Raw genomic sequence first — 23,270 nt, 5'->3', positions numbered from 1 at the left:
TCTGACACACACAGGATCTTTTACAAGGGGGAGAGGAGGCCATAAGATCACGCGGAGAATATACACAGATGTCTCCTGATCCTCACACATAAAGGCAATCTCCCTGATGAGGAGCCGAATGAAACCTCTGAGTTAGAACTGAGCAAGCAAACTCTCTGCCACCAAACACCACAAAATTTACCGAAAACCAACACAAATGTTTATTTTTTAAGAAAAAAATTAGGTAACTATTTGGATTATTCTTAAGTTAAACTTTTTTAGGATGGAGAATTGAACGCTAATTTGTATTAACAGATTGGTTTGCCAATGGGTTGCCCCATGGAACAACTGAAAATTACTTACACACAAGCTCCATCTCAAGCCTTAGAACCACTGGTGTTTTACTACTTCTCCATATTCTACATTTTCCCAAACCCCCAGATCTCTAAGACCCTCCAGCATTCCACTTTTCCAGTTCAAGCAAAGGCAATGCCTTTCCATTTCTGCTTCACTAGAAAACTAAGCTATTTTTTAGAACTCTGTGTATTGTGGGTAACTGATAGTGATGAAAAGAAAATTCTTGTCTGTAGACATACAAATTCTATCCTGTCTGATGGAGGCTCAATTGATTTTCCTCTCCCTCTCTGGAAGAGGTAAGTTTTTCCTCCTTTGTACATTGATTTCCTTATTCCCGATCTATAATGAGTCTGTTCTTCAGATTTTCTCCTGAACCTGCTGTAACACTGGCTGATTCCCTCGGTGATTATTGAGTTAAATAAAATCTTTAGCATGTGTCCACTTTATATCTGAATAAGACTTGTAATTTTACCTCTTTTGGAATATCATCTCTAATACCCTAATGGCAAGTATTTTCCTTCTCCCTACTCTTCAGCCATCTGCTACCGTGCTCTTTGCTTTAGGTGAAAACTCAAGAGGGTTTCCTCAGAAAAGGGTCCCTCCCTTTAAACCTTCTGCCATATGCATAATGTCTAACCAAGCACTCCTGAAATAATAGTGGAGTGACCAAAGTATGTTACATTTTTAAGACAAAAGTGAGGTCAGGGCATTGGTTCCAAGTCTTCCACAAAAACTAAGATAAAAGGACATAAATTTTAAATTAAATAATGAGCATCATATTTTTAACTCTCAAATACCTTACTTATTTACTTATTTCTTCCTTACCTGTGTTGTTGATGGATTTAAGAAAAATTATATACATTAGGATTGTTTTACTTTTAATGCACTTTATGCCATCTTACACCTAATTCAAGATGCCATGGAAAATATAAGGTCTCTGTCATCTTCCTGAGTAGACAAATTCATCGAATACTGGGACTTCCCTTGTGGTCCAGTGGCTAAAGCTCCGAGTTCCCAATGCAGGAGGCCCAGGTTTGACCCTTGGCCAGGAAATTAGATCCCACATGCTGAAACTAAAGATTTCGTGTGCCACCCGGTGCAGCCAAATAAATAAGTAAATAAATATTTAACAACTACTTATTGAGCACCAACTGTGTGCCATGCATAATGGCAAAGGCGTCCCAGGCAGCTGACAGACTAGAGAGAAGAACAGACAACAGAAACAAGTGTATAATTTCAAATTCTGAGACCGACAGATGAAATTCCTGTTTTCCATTCTTCCCTCACTCATGGTTTTATGCCCCAATTTTTAGCTGGGTACATAGCTACACTTCCCAGCTTCCTTTGCAGTTAGCTACAGTCATGTGATTATCTTTTGGCCAACAAGACGCAAACAGAAAGTGATGTCTCCAACTTCTGGGTCTCACTCTTAAAGCAATGAGAAGAGCCCTTACTAATCCCTAATTTTCTTTCCTTCCCATGGGCTGAAATGTCCCTGGTTGACATTTTGGAGCTTGTAGAAGAAGGCAGCATCTGGAAGGGTGACAAAACGGCATAGAAGGAGCCTAGACTTCCAAGAACTTCACAGAGCAGAGCCACCAAATAGGCTCAGATTTTTCCAAGAGAAAAATTACTTTCTATCATGTTTAAAATACTGTTACGTTGGGTCACTGGCCCATTCAGCCCATCTTATGATCTAACTCTGACAAGCTTCGAAGGAACAGAGGATATTCTGTGGATCTTAACAGAACATTCCTATGGGGATGCGAGGCTCAGGAGTGAGCATTCTCCAAATGAGGGAACATCAAGAGAAGTGAAATCAAAAAAAAAAAAAAGAGAGAGAGAGAGAAAGAGAAGTGAGTGCTTCAGGAAAGGGAAAAATCAGGCAAAGAGGCACAAGATGAAACCACAAAGACCCATGAGCATATCAGCATATTTCTCCTGATGTCAAAAGCACACTGGAGACAGTGTGAAAGGATCCCCACTAGCCAAATTTGGGCAATGTTAAGTATCAAAAACTTAATACATTATGACACATTGTCAGGGAGAAATAAGTCTATCAAGTTAATAGTCTGACACCACTTTTGACTCTGACTACTGGCATTTTTCAAGTCCCACCAGTCCCCTGCCCCTTCTGCCCCACAACTGAGAAAGCTGATAAGAAAGCTTAGGTAAGTCCTTGGCACTGGCAGAAGTCCACATCAGGCAGGTTCTTGATGTGAACACACAAGAATCTTCACCCAGATCTATTCCCTAATCACAATAAAACCCCAAGGCCAGTCACCCCTTCCTGCTTTCTCAAGTCATTCTCAAATCTACTTGGGAATCTGTTCTGCTCTCACCAGAAAGCCTCATTATGTAAGCAACAAATACACCCACCTGCTGCATTTTTGGCATCATCAGTCTTGACATGAGAACTAAATTTGGGGTGAGGTATAGAAACTACTTCTGCAGGTTGATCACAGTAGGTGAAGGGAAAGTTCTGCATTATTGGAAAATGCCAATAAATCAATAAATATAGAAGGATTGATAGAATTAAAACACAAGTTTGCAACCACCATTATAATAATTCATTCAGGCAAGAAAGGTTAAGAAGGAATATAAAGTCTCAAAGCTATTAAATACAAATGGAGGGTGCTTCCTTTAAAATGAAGAATCTGATGGATACTACCTTATCTGAGTGATCAAATTTAACATCACCAATCGTGGGACAAACTGACATCTTGTGCCTCCTGATAGAACATAGCAAGAACGATATAGCATCACCTATTTTAATATTCCTGCCAAAATGTTAAACTAGAAGTTAATCATAAGGAAATGACCAGTAAACTCAAGTTGAGTATAAGCAAGTATTTAGTGGGGACACTCATGTGTCTGTAACTTATATGTTTCATAAAAAAGATTTTATAGCTATATATAAAATTGTAGAATAAATGTGGCAAAATAACAATTAGCTTATTAAGGTAATGATACGAAATAAAACGAAAACAAATGAAACAAAGGATATTGCCAGGGGCGGAGAAGGGGAGTTTAAGTATAGCTGTCCCCATCAAATCTTGCAACATGCTCTTTTCATAATAAATATTTGCTCTTTTCGTAATAAATATTCTAAATACTGATCTGGCTGGAACTACTGCAATGCTTCGTCATTGGTGCCTGGAGCAATTGAATGCAAAACCATTAGTTAAATGGAAGGACCTCCTCTCCGGACAATGGAAGGGTCCTGACCCATTATTAACTAGCGGTGGCGGATGTGCTTGCATTTTTCCACAGGATGCAGATTCTCCAATTTAGATCCAAGACAGGTTGATTCGCCATGTTGCAGACCCCCAGACATCCAGTTCCCCCATTGCTTGGATCACAAAAGAGGAACCCGCCGGAAGGGGAGGCAAGATAAACATCGAGATCCTGGCACGACCTATAGGGCTGCTGCAGCGCGAACTCCAACCAGAAAATAATTCTACTTTATTCTGTTTTGGCTTGTCTACCCTCTCCTTACGTTTTTTCTCTTTACCAACAATTCTGGAAAACTTAATGTACATGTGACTTTCACTGGTGGACCCAATGTAGTGACTTGTGAACAATGCATGCTCTCATTTTGTTTAAACCCTCAATATAATGTTTGCTCTTTGGTAGTGTTACAATGTCCACCTTATCTTATGATGTAACCACTTATTCATATAACTTAGTCTTGCTGTGTTACAACAACTACAAGATTTAATGTGATCGCGACGATTTGTGGGTACTTATTTTAGGAATATCAGCTTTAATAGCAGCAATTACTTTTGTTACTGTGGCAGCAATATCATTGACTCAACAAGTGCATACTGCCCAATATGTTGATGCTATGTCTAAAAATGTCTCTTTAAGTCTAGCAACACAGGAAGTTATAGATAGAAAATTGGAGATGAGAGTAGACGCCTTAGAAGTGGCAATAATGCATATTGGGACTGAGTTACTGGGACCCAGTTACTGGGACCCAGTTACTGACTGGGCTTTAAAAGTGAAAATGGCTCTGTCTTGCCACGCTGATTACCGGTGGATATGCGTGACATCTTTAAAGGTAAACGAGACAGATTATGAATGGGAAAAAATCAAAAAACATAATCTCAGGTGTTTGCAACAGCTCTGACATTGGCCTGGACTTAGGGAAATTTCATAATCAAATACAGACCCTGGAACACTGTCGACTGGATTTTACCACCGCTGGAGCAGCTAATGACTTATTTCACACCTTCTCTAACTTTACTTCTGGAAAAAACATTCTGTCTAATATCTTTAGTTCTAATTTTGCTTCTCATAATCATTCTTCCTTGTATTGTCAGGATTCTTCGGTAGAACATTCAAAAGCTCGTGACTGAGCTGCATCTGGCTGTTTTAAGAAATAAAAAAGGGGGAGATGCAGGGAGCGAGCTCCGCCCCTGGCAAAGGTCATGAGGAAGGAGGCTTGGCATACGCAAAGGCAAGATCAAGCCTCAGGAGTCTCCCTGGAAATTCTCGAGCAATCTACCCCCACAACCAGAGTCTGCCTACTTTCTGCTTTGTGCCTTCACCTACACCTCTGACTTTACGGGGGGCTGTTCCCCACTACCTCTCTCTGAAAAAACAGTTAGCTTACAGCTCCAGTTAATAATTCCTGGGTGTGACAGTGTTTCAACCTACAAACTCCCTTGGAAGTCCTCTAGCCTGCCTGAATAGGTTTTTCCAGCCACATGTGATTGCTCAGAGCCTCCAAACTGAGAGGCATGAGATGTTCTAAACTGTCTAAATACAGATTCCTTTGAGCAGTTAAAAGATTGATTAGAAATTGTATTGGTGAAGGGATTTTCACTTGTTGGGCCAATGTTTGCTGCTAAGTTTCCATATCCCTTATCTGCTGTGTCCCTGGCAATGTATTGATTAATATAATTGGTGTAAGTAGTAGCTTTAATGTTTGTAACCTGGGACCCGTGAGTTAATTCTTTTTCTTGTTATAGCCCACCACACCTTTGCTCTGTAGGAATGCAACTTTATCTAATGCTTTTTGGAGGCTGGCACCTGACTTTAGAATAATCACCTTTAGAGAAAAAGGCCTCCGGGCCAGAAGATGATGCAAATCACCTAAACTTTTGCATATGATAAGTTTGCAGGAAGAAAGCCTGGCTTCCTGCATGACTCTACCCCTTCCCCCATTATCCTCTATGCATAACTTAAGGTATAAAAACTACTTTGGAAAATAAAGTGCGGGCCTTGTTCACCGAAACTTGGTCTCACCATGTCGTTCTTTCTCTTACCTTCTGGCTGAATTATTCAGCCTCTTTTCTCCACTGAATTTCCTCACTGAGCTATCCTCATTCTATTACTCTTTATATCCTTAATTAACGTTTAATTAAGCAATTAAAGGACTACTATTTGGTGGCCCATCCCAGGAACTCACCTGGGAACTGATCATCCTCTAGTGTCCTATTTTCCCGCAACATCTTTACAAAGGAAGAGGAAGAAGGTAGTCTTCTCTTCTTCCCTACTTTTCCTTTGATTATAAAAATGTAGCCCACTTATTTCCTGAAGCAGCGCCCTCTTGCCTGCTCACCTGTATCCTTCATAAGCATTCTATATTAATAAATCTACTTCTTACCTATCACTTTGCCTCTCGCTCGCTGAATTAATTCCCTCTGACTTGAGACATAAAGAATCTGAGCTTCATTAAGTCCTGAGTGGAGTCCTGTGGTTTCAACATGTCCAAAATGGAACCCTCCAATTTTCTTCAACCCTGTTTCTCTCCTGTCTTCCCAACTCAGTAAATGATTCCTCCATCCACTCATCTTTTAAGTTCTTCCTCCAAACTGCAACCTACATCTGTCTACTTGTCACCATCAACTCAGCCACCATCACTCCTTACCTGGAATGCTTCAGTAGCTTCCTAACTCATCTCTTGACACTGTTCTTGGGCCCACGGAGTCCATCTTCCTCACAGAAGTCCGAGCAATCTTTTTTTTTTTTTTAACAGGTAAGTCAGAGCAAATCAGAAGTCACTCTCCTGGCTCAAAACATGTCAAAGTTTCCCCGCTGCTCTTTGAAAATGACTCTTCACCATGAAGATCCTCTACCAGCTCCTGCTCCATTTCTCAGCCTCATCTCATCCCCACCTCACTAGCCTCACAGTGACCTTCTTGTCCAGCCCTCTGCATAACGCAGGCTTTTTCTCTTTCTGGAACGTTCTCTCAGCTGTTCCCAAGGCTGCCTCCTTCTCTTCCAGAACTCAAGTGTCCCCTTCCCAGATCTAGATAAAGAAACCTGCTCCGTCAAAGTTTGTCTCGTCTTTTGATTGCCTGTTCTCCTTCTCCTTACACAGTAGAGTGGAAGTGCCCTAGGAGAGTTCACCGCTGGATCTCTCAAGCCCACTAAGCTAGACGCTCACACATATTTGTTGAAATAATTCATTAACAGACAGCAATTTTATGTTTTAAAATATCCTGATTTGACCAAAAAAGCTGTCAATTCTGTGTGGGTAATCATTAAAAAAAAGCTTTATAAGTCCTGCTGCTGCTGCTAAGTCGCTTCAGTCTTGTCTGACTCTGTGCGACCCCATAGACGGCAGCCCACCAGGCTCCCCCGACCCTGGGATTCTGCAGACAAGAACACTGGAGTGGGTTGCCATTTCCTTCTCCAATGCCTGAAAGTGAAAAGTGAAGGTGAAGTCGCTCAGTCGTGTCCGACTCTTAGTGACCCCATAGACTGCAGCCCACCAGGCTCCTCTGTCCATGGGATTTTTCAGGCAAGAGTACTGCACTCTTATAAACGGATGCATTGGCCTCAAGTCCCCTAGAACGCAGTTGTAAGGACAGCAGGAGAGGGAGGAAGAGGACAACCGCTGGCTAGCTGAGTGGCTGAGGGAGAAAACAGATGGAAACAGTCTGGGAAAGCAAACCCAAGGTGCTAAGTTGAGGGCACAGTCCCCCTGGCCGCCGTCTTGAGGGGTCACGGCGCAGATACCTCACGGTTGACGAGGCACGACGGGCGGGCAGTAGTCGCGTCCTCACTGTGTAAAGCTGCACCGCGCTCTAGGCTCGCACCCAATCCGGGCTCACGCGCGCCCAGACCCCGGGCCGCTCTTACCTGCTCCCCTTTCCGGCGCGGGTCATCAGGTGAATGCTCTCCCGGGCCGCAGCAGGATTAGTGCGCGTGCGCGCAGGTGAGCTTCCCGCCCCCAAGCTTGGCCACCTGCCGTCGAAACTTGTGGATTGTTGCCCTCGGGTCGCTCCGGGGCGGGGACGCGCAACCAAGCCATGGAACAGACGTCGGGGACTCGCGAGTCCCGGGCCCGGCCGAGAGAGCGCGACCCAGACCGGCATCCCCGCCCGGAACCAGACCGCCACCCCGAGAGACAGCGGGACAGATCCGGGGACCGGCACAGGGAGAGAAACGGGGGCGGGCGGAGGGACGGGGACCGGGACAGGGAGAGGAACCGGCAACCTCGCCAGGACAGGCCCAGGGCCGGGGACCATCGCGGCGGCGAACAAAGAGTTTGGGAAAACTCCCGCCAGAGTCGGACGCGGGACGGACCCCGGCGGCCGACCTGGGACGCGGCCCCGCCCCCCTGGCCCGCGACGTTGGAAACCCCGGAGCCACCGCCCCTGCGGAAGGAGGGCCTCGGACGCCGAGGACCCGAAAGGTGAGGTGGGGCTGCGGGGGCCCTGGATCTCGGCCCTGAGGAAGCCTGGGTCTGAGGCCCGCCTGCGGTCCCGACTACTTGTCCTAGGAAGCGGGTTTAGAGAAAGTGCCATTCTTCCCGTTTGAGCTTTTAGAGGTGAGGAAATGGCAACCCACTCCAGTGTTCTTGCCTGGAGAATCCCAGGGACTGGGGAGCCTCGTGGGCTGCCGTCTATGGGCTCGCACAGAGTCAGACATGACTGAAGCGACTTAGCAGCAAGGAGGGAAGGAAGACTTGACAGTGCCCACCACCACACCCTCTCCCCTCCCCCGCACACACACTTCTTGACCTGAACCCGGTTAACAAAGCAGAGACCCACTACCCTTTTCCACTCCCCGCCGCCCCACTCCCCGTTGAAAGTGGAAGGGCCGGTAAAGAAGGTAAAGAAGAAAGGACTGCAGGACCAGAAGGGGAAGGAGTAGGAAGGAGATTAAGTGGGTGGGGTTAATCTGAGGCTCCTCCCTGATACAACCCCCACCCCCCACCACGCACACACACAGTCACAGGACTGCCCCCTTGAGGCTTCAGACCCTTGTCCTGTTTTCCAAAACCAGGCCTCCCCGTTCCCTGGAGGTCCAGGCCTAATAAAGTCAGTCCAGTGAAAAGTTAATACCTTAATGTGTAACCCTTTCCAGGGCTATACGCATTTCAAAACCAGACAGCTGGGAGAAGCTAGACTTTTAGCCAAAGAACTGAATGAATTAAAACTCTGCACAGAAGAGCAGAGATTTCCCACATCTTTGTCAGTGAGGTCCTTCTGGGCAGCTTCATTCAAATCCCATGATTGTTTCAGACCTCACCTTCCTGAATGAACAAATTTTGCCATCCCTATCTTTAGAACAGAGTTCCCACAAGGCCTGTGGAGTGACAGCATCATGATGTTTTAGAAGACTTGGTAAGCTGGGAGAGAGGGTTAGGATGGAAGGAAGGAAGGAAAGGCAGTATTCCCAGGCCCCACTCTTTCTCTAGGGAAGTGGTCCTTTTCCCATTGCATGTTCTAACTCCACAAATATTACTGAAAGCCCAGATTAGATGCCAGGAGACAGGCAGGTACTAGAGTGATGATTACCTACTGTTTTTTGCCCTCATCCCTAGGAGGAGTCCAGGCTCCTGTCTGCTATGGGACTTGGAGGCTTTAGCCCAGTCTCTCTCCCAGTTGTGTCCACAAAGCGGGAAAGCTACTATCCTGAGTTTATGTTAAATTATCTAGAACTAATTAGCCAAGGTGTAACAAAGGATGTGCCCTGTTACAGTCACAGGCACTGGTCATTGTTTCCCTACCTAAAGCCAAACTGCGCTGCAACTGCCTGACCTAGGAGACGGAGAAGGCAATGGCACCCCACTCCAGTGCTCTTGCCTGGAAAATCCCATGGGCTGAGGAGCCTGGTGGGCTGCAGTCCATGGGGTCACTAAGAATCGGACAGGACTGAGCGACTTCACTTTCACTTTTCACTGTCATGCATTGGAGAAGGAAATGGCAACCTACTCCAGTGTTCTTGCCTGGAGAATCCCAGGGACAGTGGAGCCTAGTGGGCTGCCGTCCGTGGGGTCACACAGAGTCAGACACGACTGACGCAACTTAGCAGCAGCAGCAGCAGCAGCAGACCTAGGAGAAGCCACAACTTCTTTTTTTAATTTCCTTTTAAAATGGTGTCCTGGGCTCCCTGACCACCACAACCACCACTACCCCTACTAGCCCCAAAGCTAGTGAAGGGAATACTTTTGCTGCTTTTGTTCACAGATAGTTGGTGGTTTAAAATCAAAAGCCATTTATTTGACTCTGTTCCACATAACAAGCATGTATTTAATGGATGGGAGGCAGGGCCAGGAACTACAGAGGTCTACTCAGGATGTCCACAGGACACTGACAAGTAAATAGCCCAATTTGCAGCACATGTGAAATGTGCTGCTCCAGGAGAAACCGATTCAGAGAGAACTGAGCTGGAGCCCTGACTGGACTCTGGAATGTTTGCCGGAGGAGACAGACTCAAAGCTGAGTTCTGGAGAAGGAACTCCAGGCTGTCTCTCACGGTGACACGGTGATCTAGAGGCATGGGAATGCAGATCATCTTTTAGGGCAGGGAGAGGGGCAGTTCACTATGGCTGGGTCTGTAAAAGTGAGATTGTGAGTGGAGAGTGATGAACAAGGGCCCTCCGGCACTGTGCTTAAAGTTTGGACTTTATGGATTTGAACCCAAAAGGTACATGATGAGATCTGTGTTCTATAAGAATCCCTGGAGCCCAGGTAGTAGAATGCAGCCCCCACCATTCACCACAGAATCTTGGACAAAAGCCCAAGATGTGCTGGATAAAGTGATGGGGAAGGTTGGGAGTAGGGGATGAGGAGAAGGGGCAGAATAGAATATGCCAGGGCTGTCAGAAGAAGAGGGAGAGCTATGATGTACAAAGTTGTCTATACCACCAGAACCTAGAGAATTACTGCTGATTCACCTCTTTTCAAAGTAACAAGGGAAGGAAGAGAATCCCAGCCTGGACATCAGTCTTTTGAATGCAAACTAGTATTGAAGAGAGCCCATCCTCAATGAACTGAAAAGCTCCCCCAAGTGGTTCCCAGCTACCTGTTCAATAGCCACCCTCCCCGTTTCCCCAGCAGGCCAACAAGCCAGCATGAGAGGTGGGGCTCAGAATTACTGGGATAAGTGATGTACTTAGCAGAATTGGGCCAAGTGTTTGAACACCCTTTGGAACCACTAAGCCAGAAAATTCTCTGGAGTATGAAAACTGTGGCAGATTTTCTGTTCTGTGCATTCTTTAACCTCTGGGCCCAGCATGAGGTGTCCAGAGTTCTAATACTGAACAAACTATTGAATTTGAAGCCTGCTAATGGCCATGTATGTGTTTGGTTATAGTGAACCCACTTCAGGGAGATACGCACTCTCGAACCCCCGGCCTGGACTACAGGAAGTGGTATATTACCAGTCAGAGGCTGAAGGGCTCCTGGAATGCCACAAGTGCAGATACCTGTGCACCGGGAGAGGTGAGCCATTTTGAAGGCAGACCATTTACTTACCTTTGGTGGTGGTCCTGGAAGGGGTCCAAGCTGGTGGGGCAAAAATTCAAGCAGACCTCCCTTTTGGTTTCCTAGCATTTTTGTTTTCATACCCGCATGAGGATCACATGTTTTAAAAAAACAAAAAACAGGTGGCCAGGTTTCCCATGTTTCTTCTTGGACATGCCTAGGGGTGATGAGGCAGCCATGCCTGCAATGTTCAGGCTGCAGATGGACCTCCAGGCAGAGCCAGCTCTGAGATGCCAGCTGTCAGAGTGGGGCTCATCAGGCAAGGTGGTCAGAACTAGAGAGGGAAGATGACCTGGAGATGGCAGACAGGTTGAGCTCATGCCACAGGACAGGAGATCTGATGCCCAAACATGCCATCATGGCTTTTAAATGTTGTTGACTGAAACCCACAGTAAGAAATACACACACATCATGAACCAACTTCTATCCTGTTCTGTGTTATTAATAAACCAAAAAACACACTTAAGGGACTTCCCTGGTGGTCCACTGGCTAAGACTTCCACTCCCAGTACAAAGGACCTGGGTTCGAACCCTGGTCAGGGAACTAGATCCCATATGCTGCAACTAAGGGTTTGCATGCTGCAATCAAGACTGAAGATCCTGCGTGCCACAACTAAGACCCGGCACAGCCAAATAAATAAAGGTAAAATAAAATATTTAAAAAAAAAACATACTTCTTAGAATCCACAGTTTGAAGAACTGTGATTTTAAATAATATCATGTGTCAGCTCCAAATGTGGTTTTCCAGAGTTCGCATCCTAGCACCAGGCTTGGCCTTGCCAACAATGAAGAAAATCAGGTTTGTCAAGGTGAGTCCTTATGGCTCACATGATTTGGTGAGAAATTTACCTCAGCTGCCTATGATTAAGAGGGGAAAACGTCTCAGCCTGAGGGGGAGAAATCATGAAACTTACACCTGAAAGTGTCCCTTGGAATGATTACAGTGAGATACACTGTTATAGGATTACGTAGAACTCTTATTGAAGAGCTCTAGGTAATCTGGGTACAAGAATCCTTACTCTAGTTTACATATGTTGGCACACCCCATTGCTTTTAATTCTCTCAACAACTCCTGAGGCTCAGAGAGGTACAGTAAGTTATACAAAGTCACACAGCTGTGAAGTGGAAGAGCTGGAATTGAAACTTAGAGCCTAACGCTAAGGCCTGATATGGTTTATGTGCTTGACCTTCTTTACTTGATGATATAAATAGTAGGAACAAGCCAGAGGCTGTTTAACAGGTTTCTTTCTAGAGGTATTCTTCTTTGGTGATTGATTTACCAAGAGAGAGGAGAGGGCCGAGCTTGAGGCCCCTGATTTAGCTTTGATTGCTTCTGGTTATTTGGCTTTGGGCCTAGAGGTTGGGTTTCTGAGTCAAGATAGTGAAAGGATGGCTCAGCAGTCAGAAGCTAACAAATGAGAGCTTATAAAGATCTCTGGACACACAGAGACCCGTATATACACACAACATTGTATTGTTTTGAGAGCAGCAGTCATTGAACACCAGGAACTTGTCTCAGCAGGAAAGGCACACCTGAGTAAAGGTCCCCTGAAGAATTTCAGCCTTGTCTTAGATCTTCTGTGACTTCTTTTCCTTATCGGTGAAATCACGTCCTCCTCCCCCGGCAAACGGGCAAAGAGGGGAGGCAGCTGTGGCTCTGACTTCTTAGGGAGACCCTGCAGTTTGGGCTGAGTCACCCTTAGGAAGTTCAGTGGAACACTGACAAAAAGAGATAAGCCCTGAATTCACGGTTTGGGGCAAGACTCCTCAGCTACCAAAATCTTTAAAGGCTGAGGATAAAGATCAGATAATAAGCAAGTACAAATATTACATGTGCATATCAGATCACTAGGAATCCTGTGTGTATAGGTTGTGCTATGGGTTTATTATTTGGAGGGATGATGAGGAGTTACAGGTTCCCTGGGAAGGAGATACATCACCTGCTCTCCTCTTGGCTCCCTCCGATTTGCATTTGGGGCAGCTTCTCCTTTCCCTTTTTGTCCCTTTCCTCTTCCTTTAGACCTCTGTTGCTTAAATCATAATGGAAAATATCATAAGAGGGAAATTAGGCCAGTATAACAAGGAAAGTGGGTGTGTGTGTTTTTAAATGTAATGTTTGCATTCAGCTTGCAGCCTTACTTGCAAACCATCCTTTAAAATTTAATTTCTCTCTCCAAATGTTATAATCTCTATAGTCAGTGGTGGTGTCTGTCATTCAGAGCCTAGAGGTTTAGTTCTGAGATGGCTTCTTACTGCCTATGGAATTGACTTGTGACCATGCTGAAAAGGTTCAGGGGGACAGTTGTGGAGATTTTGCTCCTCAACTTGCTTTCTCAGTACCCCATTACCCTTGCATTCTCAATATCCTTACCCAGTGCTTATGGGACTGAGCCTATGTCAAGATTTCAAACCATGGCTAACTCAAAGAGTGTTAACTCATTAACAGATCTGAAATATTCAGCCAGAATCAGAGGAATGAATGACCTGAAGTGCATAACTGCTGCTTAAGAGAGAGGTGCTGACTCAGTGAGCCAGATCCTTTAAGGGGCAAGTAAGGCCTAGAGAGGCTCTGGGCTTTTATTTTTAAAAACATATTACCAGACATCTCCCCTATCCCTGGTCATTGTTTTCTGGTTCTATTTAAAGCTACAACAGGAATGAGTTTGTGGAGCCTCTCCAAACTCTATTAGGAAATACATAGCATATATCTGCTCCCATATAGCAACACACTGCGAAAAGCCTAAATATCCTTTACATCGCAATTATTTAAATTAATCATGGCATCCTATAATCCTTTAATAATATATTTATATTTGCTATGGTAGAAAAACTGTTCACACTATATTAAGTGAAAAAATGGGTTATATAATAGTAGAGAGAAGAGAACCCTATTCTTACTTAAAAACAAATAAACAGCAAAAATTATGCACATGTGGCAGGGAAGTCCAAAAGAAAAAAATGGTAACAGTGGCTTCTCCAGTTTTATTGATTGGACTTTAGATCATTTTTATATTTCTGTTTCATCTAGATTTTCTTTCTTTCTTTTTTTTTTACCATCCTTGTGTGTTACTTAAACAGTAATGTCATTTGCATTTTGGAGGGGGAATGGCAGAGTGTAAACATAATACTTGAGAGTGCTTGGTTTCACTTAGCGAATGTGCAAGTGTAGCACACCGTCATGCTTAGACCACCTGGTGTTTGCTGTTCAGCTGACTCTTTGGGACCCCATGGACTATAGACCAGCAGGCTCCTCTGTCCATGGGATTTTCCAGGCAAGAATATTCGAGTGGGTTGCCACATCCTTCTCCAGGAGCTCTTCCCAACTTCCAGGGATCAAACTCATGTCTCCTGCACTGGCAGGCAGATTCTTTACCACTGAGCCACCAGGGAAACCCTAGACCAACTGGACCCAGGCCCAAAATCTGGTTCTGAAAAAGCCAGGGAGATGCAACAGCCTGATCCTATAGTCATCTGACCCATAGAACCATGCCAGCACATACAACTCCCAGCTTTGTATTATGAAGAGAAAAAGAAGCCATACACAAAAGAGCACATAACTGTATGATTCCATTTGCATGAAATTCGAGAAAGACAAACCTAGTTTCTAATGGCAGAGAGCAGATCAGTGGTGGCCTGAGGAGGAGGGCGAGGTATTGACCCCAAAGGGTTTTAGGGAACTTTCTGGAAGGATGAAAACAGTCTATATCTTGATTATGATTACATGGCATACACATTTGTCAGACTCTATCAAGCTGTGGGCTTAATGTGGGTCATTTTGTTGTATATAAGGTATATCACAATAAAACTGACTTTAAGGAAAGCAGCCAGGTTTGGTAGAAAAGCTGGAGCTCTTTGATTGTCCAGCCAAGGATCCTGAAAAAATCCAGCTCTGGGAAAGTATCACAGCCCAGATTTGCTCTTTGAAAGTGAAAGTGCTAGTGGCTCAGTCATGTCTGGCTCTTTGCGATGCCATGGACTGTAGCCCACCAGGCTCCTCTGTCCATGGGATTCTCCAGGCAAGAATACTGGAGTGGGTTGCCATGCCCTCCTCCAGGGCATCTTCCCAACTCAGGGATCAAAGCCAGGTCTCCTGAATTGCAGGCAGATTCTTTACCATCTGAGCTACTACTTCTTGAATTAAAGTCTAAGAACATTAAGTTATGTTTTACTATTTAATTATATTTCAGTAATTAATTAACTTAATCTTTCCTATCTCTGGTACTTGTGAACCGCGATTAATATTTTGATGGATAACTTCCATGCTTTTTTCTGACTTAATTATAATTTTTAAGCACTATGTTATAATCTTTTTCAAATGTGGAGAAGTTTCCTCTTCCAAACTGAAAGAAAGTCTCTCAGTTGTGTCTGACTCTTTGCAACTCCATGGACTATACAGTCCATGGAATTCTCCAGGCCAGAATACTGGAGTGGGTAGCCTTTGCCTTCTCCAGGGGACCTTCCCAACCCAGGGATCAAACCCAGGTCCCCCACATTGCAGGTGGATTCTTTACCACCTGAGCCACAAGGGAAGCCCAGGAATACTGGAATGGGTAGCCTATCCCTTCTCCAGCAGATCTTCCTGACCCAGGAATCAAACTGGGGTCTCCTGCATTGCAGGTGGATTCTTCACCAGCTGAGCCACAAGGGAAGCAAGTTGAAGATGGCCACAAAACATCTAAAGAGGACATAACTATTTTTTCAGCCTTTGTGGCAGGGCAGGGCTACGGCAGAGAATCTTCTTGCCTTCCATAAACAACACCTTTCTTCCTGCTTCCTGGCCTGACTTCTCCCCTCATCGTCCTGCAGCCACTTGGACCGGCTGCTTTGCTGTTTTTAGGGTTACCCTTTTCAGTCCAAAGTACCTCTGACATAATTTCTGGAGGCCACGGCTCCCTGCTACCATCTAGTGCTAATCCTGCAGCTTTGGCTGCTTAGGCCTTCCAAGGGGCAGAAGAAGGAGCTGGCTCTGGCATGAGCTGCCACGGGGAAGATAAGCCTTGAGGTGGAAGTCTTCAAGTGTAAAACAGCATCTCTCAAAATGGTAACACGCCCTTCTTTTGCAGCCTGCTGCCAAATGCTGGAGGTTCTCCTGAACTTGCTGATCCTGGCCTGCAGCTCTGTGTCTTACAGTTCCACGGGGGGCTTCACGGGCATCACCAGCCTGGGGGGAATTTACTACTACCAGTATGGAGGGGCTTACAGTGGTTTCAGTGGTGCTGACGGGGAGAAAGCGCAGCAGTTGGACATTCAGTTCTACCAGCTAAAGCTGCCCACGGTCACTGTGGCGATGGCCTGCAGCGGAGCCTTCATGGCCTTCTGCTGCCTCCTCCTCATCCTGGGCGTTCTGCGGGTGCCGTGGCACTGCCCCCCATTGCTGGTGATTGAAGGTGTGCTGCACATGCTTATTGCCGGGGCATACATCCCGGCCTTGTACTTCTATTTCCACAACCTCTCAGCTGCCTACGCCTCTCCCGTGTGCAAGGAGAGGGAGGCGCTGTACCAGAGCAAAGGATACAGTGGCTTCAGTTGCAGTTTCCATGGGGGAGACATTGGTGCTGGAATCTTTGCTGCCCTGGGCATTGGGGTCTTTGCAGTGGGGGCCGCGCTGGCCATCAGGGGTTACCAAAAGGTCAGAAAGCTGAAGGAGAAGCCTGCAGAAATGTTGGCGTTTTAGGCTTTTTAAAACATTCTGCCAAACTTGGGTGATGGAAGTTACTCTGAACTACCGTCTTCCGTGGAATGCTTTGTTGTAGAACTTGCCAGCCCTCAGGAGGTAAACAGTCCAGCTTTGGTTTGCTGGGCCGAATTCCAGGGTACTTGAAACAGTACCACCTGATGTAATAAACCCTGGTTCTGGAGCTCTCTGTTGGTGAGGGACTGACCAAAATGACTTTAAAAAACAAAGATGAAAATAAAACAATAAAAACACACCAAAACCAGAGCCTAGGAGCCACAAGGAAAAGGCATGTGCTGTGGCAAAATGCACTCTTGATTGAATAAAGGCAGATAACCAAGGGTACTTGAAGAACCTTATCCTCAATGTGCATGAAAAGCCACATAGACATGAAAAAACATTTCAGCCTTAAGTCCTCTAAACACAGCTGTCTCAAGCAGATTAGCCTCAAACTTTTTCCTCACTGAACTCTAGGTTCTTCACTTCCTTAATGCTCTGGGTGAGGGCGGGTGGGGATACTGGGGAGACCACTTCTGTGAGATTTAAGTTGGAGGAGACGTGGGCTGAAGAAAGAGGAATCAGATTATTTTACTGGGTTGCAAAAGAGGTTTTCTAACAAGCCCCCTTACAATGGCCTTGAAAGCTCAATACGTTTTTTGTACCTCTTGTAAATGTACCATTGTACAACAGATTCAACTCGACAACCAGAATTTAGGATCCATCCAGAATCAAAGAATGTAAAATCTTTCCCAGCAGAAGAATGCTACTTTTGGCCAGACAACCTCATGGGTTCTTACTGCATGTTAAATTAGGACTTATAGCCCATTATAATATATTCTTGGTACAAGTGAATATGTTCTTTGCTTTATGTGACACCAATAAAAATCCAAAGAAAAAATTTTGATTTGGAGGTGATGGTTCTCTTTACATTTATAATATTATTTCCTTACTTGGCACATTTAAAAGGTGAGTTCCATTTGGATTTACAAAAGGAAATACATATATTTGCTTGTATATGATTAGAAAGCTTCTTGAAGAATATATAAGAAAGTATTAACAGTATTTGCTTTTGGAGAAGAGTTTTAATTTGATTAGCCACAAAAGCAGCCTCACCCAAAAAAGATGCTATTTTACAACAAAAATCTATTTGTTTCAGGTTTCATTTCCCTCTACAGCTTATCCCTAACTGCTGGCTCTAGTGGTGGTTGTGGTTTAATTACTAAATCCTGTCCAATTCATGGCTACTCCATGGACTGTAGCCCACCAGGCTCCTAGTAGGCCACCCTTTTCTTTTCTCCTGATGTCTGAATCTTTCTGCACTAACCGCATGCTTGGAGATACTTGAACCTGTTCATTGTTTTCAGCAAAGCCAGGTAGGCCAGTGCTCTGAGTAATACCCAGTGGCCATATTTCTTCATCATTGGACCCGGCAACAGACCGTTATTCCTCTTGCTTGTTGTAGTCAATGGAGTGATTGACAAGATCCAGATATAGTCCATTCCAGGCTGGCAGATATGTGCTCTGTGTATTATGACTTCTCTGTCCCAGAAGGAGAGGTTCAGGCTGCCCACATCTTGTATTAACACAGCATTCCTGCTTCCCTTCAGAGGGTGAGAGATTAATTGCATGCAGAAGGAAAACCAAGGCAGAGAAAGGTATGGTTAGGGGAGATAGCTACTCTCCATGAATTAGAATGATCTCTGGGTCAGTTCGCTGTAGGGAGAGAGAAGCCAGTAGTTTTTGGTGCCTGGGGTAGGAGTATGCAGTTCTGGCCTGATGTTATTTTCAGATTTAAATTAGAGGAATGTAGCTTCTCAGCTCTCAGAGTCCTTAATTATTGCTACTTCTGTCCTGTGGACCTCCTTGGAATTTGTGTGGGCCCAGCAGGAGATAGAATCAGCAAGCCCAGTAGCTGTTGCCTAAGTACTGTAGACACACTGGTGTTTAGCTGCTCAGTTTATAAACACTGTGGTACCCCTTTGTGTATTAGAGGGTTTTTCTGATTTCTGGAATTCATGCTTTTCATAAGCTTGTCCCATTTCCTAAATTACTCTTACTAATCCTCTTTCATTTTATAAATGTTACTAGGTAGCATCACCGTCCACTTGCATAACATTTTACGATTTTCCAGGTATTTTCACATACTTGCTTTCATCTGAGCCTCACCCCAGCCCTGTGGGATAAGACAGACAAAAGAAGGCATTACCTTCATTTATTTGTCAGATGAAGTATCTGAGGCTTAGAGCCAATGAGGGGCACAGTCACAAGGCAGCAAAGAGCGGGGAAGTGAGCCTGCACTCCCACTCTAAGTTCTTATGCCTCCTCTTTGTTTTCATCCCTGACACCTGAGGGAACCACAGGAGACCTTCTCCCAGGAATATACCTCACGAGAGGCTGAGGTCCCCTTCAAGGAGAAGTGAAAGGTGACTCTGGACAAGACAACGTTTATCTCCATTCACCTGCTGGTGTCTCCTGCCTCGTGGCATTTGTGGGTTCCTTAAACTTGGAAGAACCCCCCAGGTGAACAGGCTAGGTATCCAGCAATAGGATCCTGGTTGAGTAGATTGGTCCACCCACAGGTGGGGTTGGAGGCCACGTCACAGGGCATGGGGACCCTGTCGGAGCTGATCTGAAAACATCTGTAGGAATGAGTGAAAAAAGCACGATGCAGAGCAGTGTGTGTGGTGTCCCAATGACACTCGCAGGGGAAGGTGGGGGGATGAAATTCAGACTTGAATATTTTTATTGCATAAAGGAATGCTGGAAAGTTGTATTAGAAAACACTGAAAGTGGTTGGGGGTAGAAAACGGTGGACAGTGACATGGGTGAATTTTTTTTTCAGTTTACAACCTTTTATGTCACTTCTATTATTTTAAAACCTTAAAATTTGAAATAATTATACATTCACGGAACACTGCTAATACAGCACAGTACTGCACTGCATGGCATGAACTCGGTTTATCCCAATGGTGACTGTAGTACAGTATCACAACCAGGAAACTGCTAATCTTCAGAGCTTTTGTTTAGGATTTGACCAGTTTTATATGCGCTCGAATCTGTGTGAGTGTAGGTCTCTGAGGTTTTATCGCACGTGCAGATTCGTGTGAGCACCACCACAGTCAGTTGCAGAACTACCCCATCATCAGGCGTCTCTCTGGCTCCCCAACTCACAGTCCCACCCCTCCCGTCCCCCACCCCCACTCATCCCCATCCTCCGACAACCATGAATCTGTTCTCATTTTGAGACTGTTATGTAAATGGAATCTACAGTATGTAACCTTTAGAGTATGGCTTTTTCTTTTTTCCACTCATTATGAATCCCTTGAGATCCATCCGAGCTGTTCTGAGTATCAACTGCTCATTCCTTTTCACCGCTGAGTAGAGTTTCCCTTTGGGAGGGCTGTACCAGCTTGTTTAACTGTTCGCCCATTGGAGGGCATTTGGGTTTGCTCTGACATCCATGTACATGTTTTTGTGTAGACCTAGGTTTTCATTTCTTTAGGATGAATGCTCAGGGGTACAGGTTGCAAAGTCACATGGTTAAGTGTATGTGTAGTTTGCCAAAACTTTTTCCACAGTGGCATTTTGATTTTTCAAACACAAGTGCTAAAACAAAATAAAAAACGGGGACTTCCCTGGAGGTCCAGTGGTTAAGACTCTGTGCTTCCACTGTAGGAGGCATGGATTTGATCTCTAGTCAGGAAAGTTCTACATGCCACATGGTGTAGCCAAAAAGAAAGCACCCACCCCCCCCCAAGATGAAACAAAAAACCCCCCAAAACCAAGGATGTTAATGTTGAATCTGTGTCCTCACAATCAGCTCACCGATGTTATTTCTCTTGTCTGACCTAGGGAGTTTTCCTGGGTGAGTGATCAGCGCTAAATCCCCCATCTCTCTCCTCCTAGGTGTGATACAGATAGTGGAGGTGATACTGAATGGGATGGTTCTCATGTGTATCGTGGCCTCCTACTTTGTCCTGGCCGGATTCAGCGCCAGCTTTGCCAGCGGCGGCGGCTTTGGGAACAACTATTACTCGCCATTTGAGGGCACCGAGCTGGAGCAGGTTCGGCAGCTGGACCAGCAGTACACAATCCTCCGGGCACCCCTGATATACGGCGGCGTGGCTGTTTCTCTGGGGCTCGGTGTCCTCACCTTGGGTGTTTTACTCCAAGGAGCCAAAAGTCTACACAAACTGCCGGGGAAGTGGCTCCTCCTGGAGGCTGCCTTCAGCCTCCTGGCGGCAGTGGGCTACTGCGTGGGCATCAGCATTTACCTCCACGCAGCCTTGCAGATCAATGCCACAGACACTTGCAGGACAAGAGAGAGGGTCTATGCCCGCAAGGGTCTCACCTGGATGAACTGCCAGCTGGCAGGCACTGATGGAGCGGCTGCCACCTTTGCTTGTCTTCTGGTGGTGATGTATGGCGCCAGCGTGGTGCTGGCCCTGAGGAGCTACCGAGAACAGAAGCAGTACAAGGACAGCCAGGAACAGCAGAGAAATTACAATGATGCACCAGAATACGTGTGGTCTGGAGTACTCTGAGATCCACTGGAACCTAAAGTCAACCCATCTTGTTTCTCTCAAAAAGATGGGTCCATTAAAATCACACTTTACACGGATGTGGTTTTCACGTATTTGATTTCATACATGCTCCCTCTGGAACCAATACAAAGCTAGATGATCGTCCCATTTTTCTATCCATGACTTTGTTGGCTGAGAGCGTGCAAAAAATACTTCTACCTTTACTACAAAGAGAAACATTAGGAAGTCTGCATATATGCTTATGGTTTGGCTTTCTTGCCAAATGGTAAGGTAATAATAATAGCTTAAATATTAGCCAGAGGAATTCTGAAAGATGAAAATAACACGTCAGGCAGTAGCAGGCAGTAGAAGTATCTTGCCTGTCTGAACTAAAGTCATTAAGAAAAACATGCCATTTCCCCCTGTATATGATCCCAGGGGAGTGATTTTAAAGCCTTTGTGTGGTTAGATTTCAAACGAGTAATTCCATTCTGACTCTCTCCCTAGAAGAAAAATCTCCTGCCCCCTAGATAAGATAGTGTGCCATGACCCCCAGAAGCCTTCCTCTATTAGAGATGGGGGGCTGGATCCCTGATACCTGAAGGCAAGTGCTTTTAGCATGCATGGTCCTCCTCAGGATTCCTGTGTTAGGGCTCAGAGAAGATGGTTTTTGCTACCTTTCCAGGTTAGTTTCTTTCTAAAGTTATTTGATTGGAATTCACTTTCCTGGAAGATTTTATCATTTCCTGAAATATGAGGCCTCCAAACAGTGAGAAATAATTCATAAACTTCTTAAAACATGTTATACAGCTGAATGCAAAGATAAAGCAGATGATTTTCCTGGAATATACAGGTATATTGGAGGCATCTTTATTTCTGCATCCCTTCCACTGCCCTACAGATTAGGCCTTCAAAGGTTAATTATCAATTCTTCATGATCCTGAATTGTTTCCATAATGTAACAATTCATTAACACAGAATCTCAAAAATAAAGTTCTTTTGATAATTTTAATCTCAAGTTTTATAGCTGTTCTTATACTTTACAACTAGTCTCAGATATTCAGTTCGTGTGGGATGCAACTAGAAATGTCATTATGTAGTTTTTTTTCTAGTTGCCATCTTTTTTCATAACTTATTTTCATGAGATTAAATAAATTCAAACCGAATTTTTAGTATATTTCTAAAAACAGAAAGTTTGACATAAATCTCAGACTGTCTATACAGTTCGAAATCAGCCAACATAAGCCTGTTTCAACATATGCCAAAATGACCATGAAAACAACTGTCAACATCATCTCCTCTGACATGGTTGGACATTTTTACTCCTGCATGTTTGCTAGCTCTTCTCCCTGGAATATACCATCTTTCCTCTCACCTCTTAAATCCGTCCTACTCTTAATTCTTATAAAACCTATCCCAGGCGAAGGATCAAAACTAAACCTCGTACAGAAACGGGGGGGAAAAAATCTAGATTATACTTTTACAAAAAGTAAAGCTTGGAGGAAAACAATCAACTAGAAGTCCACATTGTGACCTTAAAATACAAACACCTATGCCACAGAATGAAGCTTCCGCTCCACCACCTTAGCCCAAGGCAATGGCTGGAGTCCCTGGCAGTTTTCACTGAGTGGTAAGACAGGTTTAACAGCAGCAAAAATCAAACAACCCATTTCCTACCCCAAGCACCCCCCACCCCCCACCAGAACTTCCGAACACACACTATTCTCACCTAGGATTTATCCCCTCAACTATGTCCTGAGTAGATCTTTGCCATGTCTGGGTCAGGGGCTTGGGAATATGAGGACTTTTGCCTCTGTGACCCCCATATGGTGCCCAGGCCCAGCTATACAGCATCAATTCAGCTCCTCTCATCACTACAGTAACACTCCACCACATTCAAAATGCCTTAGCCAAACTTGCCTTACTATCACTTGTCAGGTCAGTCGGTCAAGGTTTCTTACACTTCACAGATGAGACGAAGGCTCAGGAAGGCTTAAGTGGCTCACC

At 44.9% G+C, this 23,270-nt stretch overlaps 1 protein-coding gene across 2 annotated transcripts; it reads left to right on the top strand.

Annotated features, from left to right (window-relative positions):
- Positions 1–7,517: 7,517 nt before the first annotated feature.
- Positions 7,518–22,275, top strand: MARVELD3 (MARVEL domain containing 3). 2 transcript variants are annotated; one of them, XM_019979847.2, is made up of 3 exons: positions 7,518–7,987; positions 10,897–11,024; positions 20,647–22,275. In XM_019979847.2, the coding sequence occupies exons 1-3, from the start codon at positions 7,602–7,604 to the stop codon at positions 21,282–21,284; spliced, it is 1,152 nt and encodes a 383-aa protein (XP_019835406.2). In that variant the 5' UTR covers positions 7,518–7,601; the 3' UTR covers positions 21,285–22,275. The 2 variants fall into 2 exon arrangements, with proteins under 2 accessions (XP_019835406.2, XP_019835408.2); XM_019979849.2 differs by lacking the exon at positions 20,647–22,275 and adding an exon at positions 16,130–19,926.
- Positions 22,276–23,270: the final 995 nt, after the last annotated feature.

The sequence above is a fragment of the Bos indicus genome, chromosome 18 (genome assembly GCF_029378745.1).
Source record: "Bos indicus isolate NIAB-ARS_2022 breed Sahiwal x Tharparkar chromosome 18, NIAB-ARS_B.indTharparkar_mat_pri_1.0, whole genome shotgun sequence".
NCBI lineage: Eukaryota > Metazoa > Chordata > Mammalia > Artiodactyla > Bovidae > Bos > Bos indicus.
Note: the sequence above shows the minus strand (reverse complement) of the source record. Positions and strands in the feature narration are given on the sequence as shown.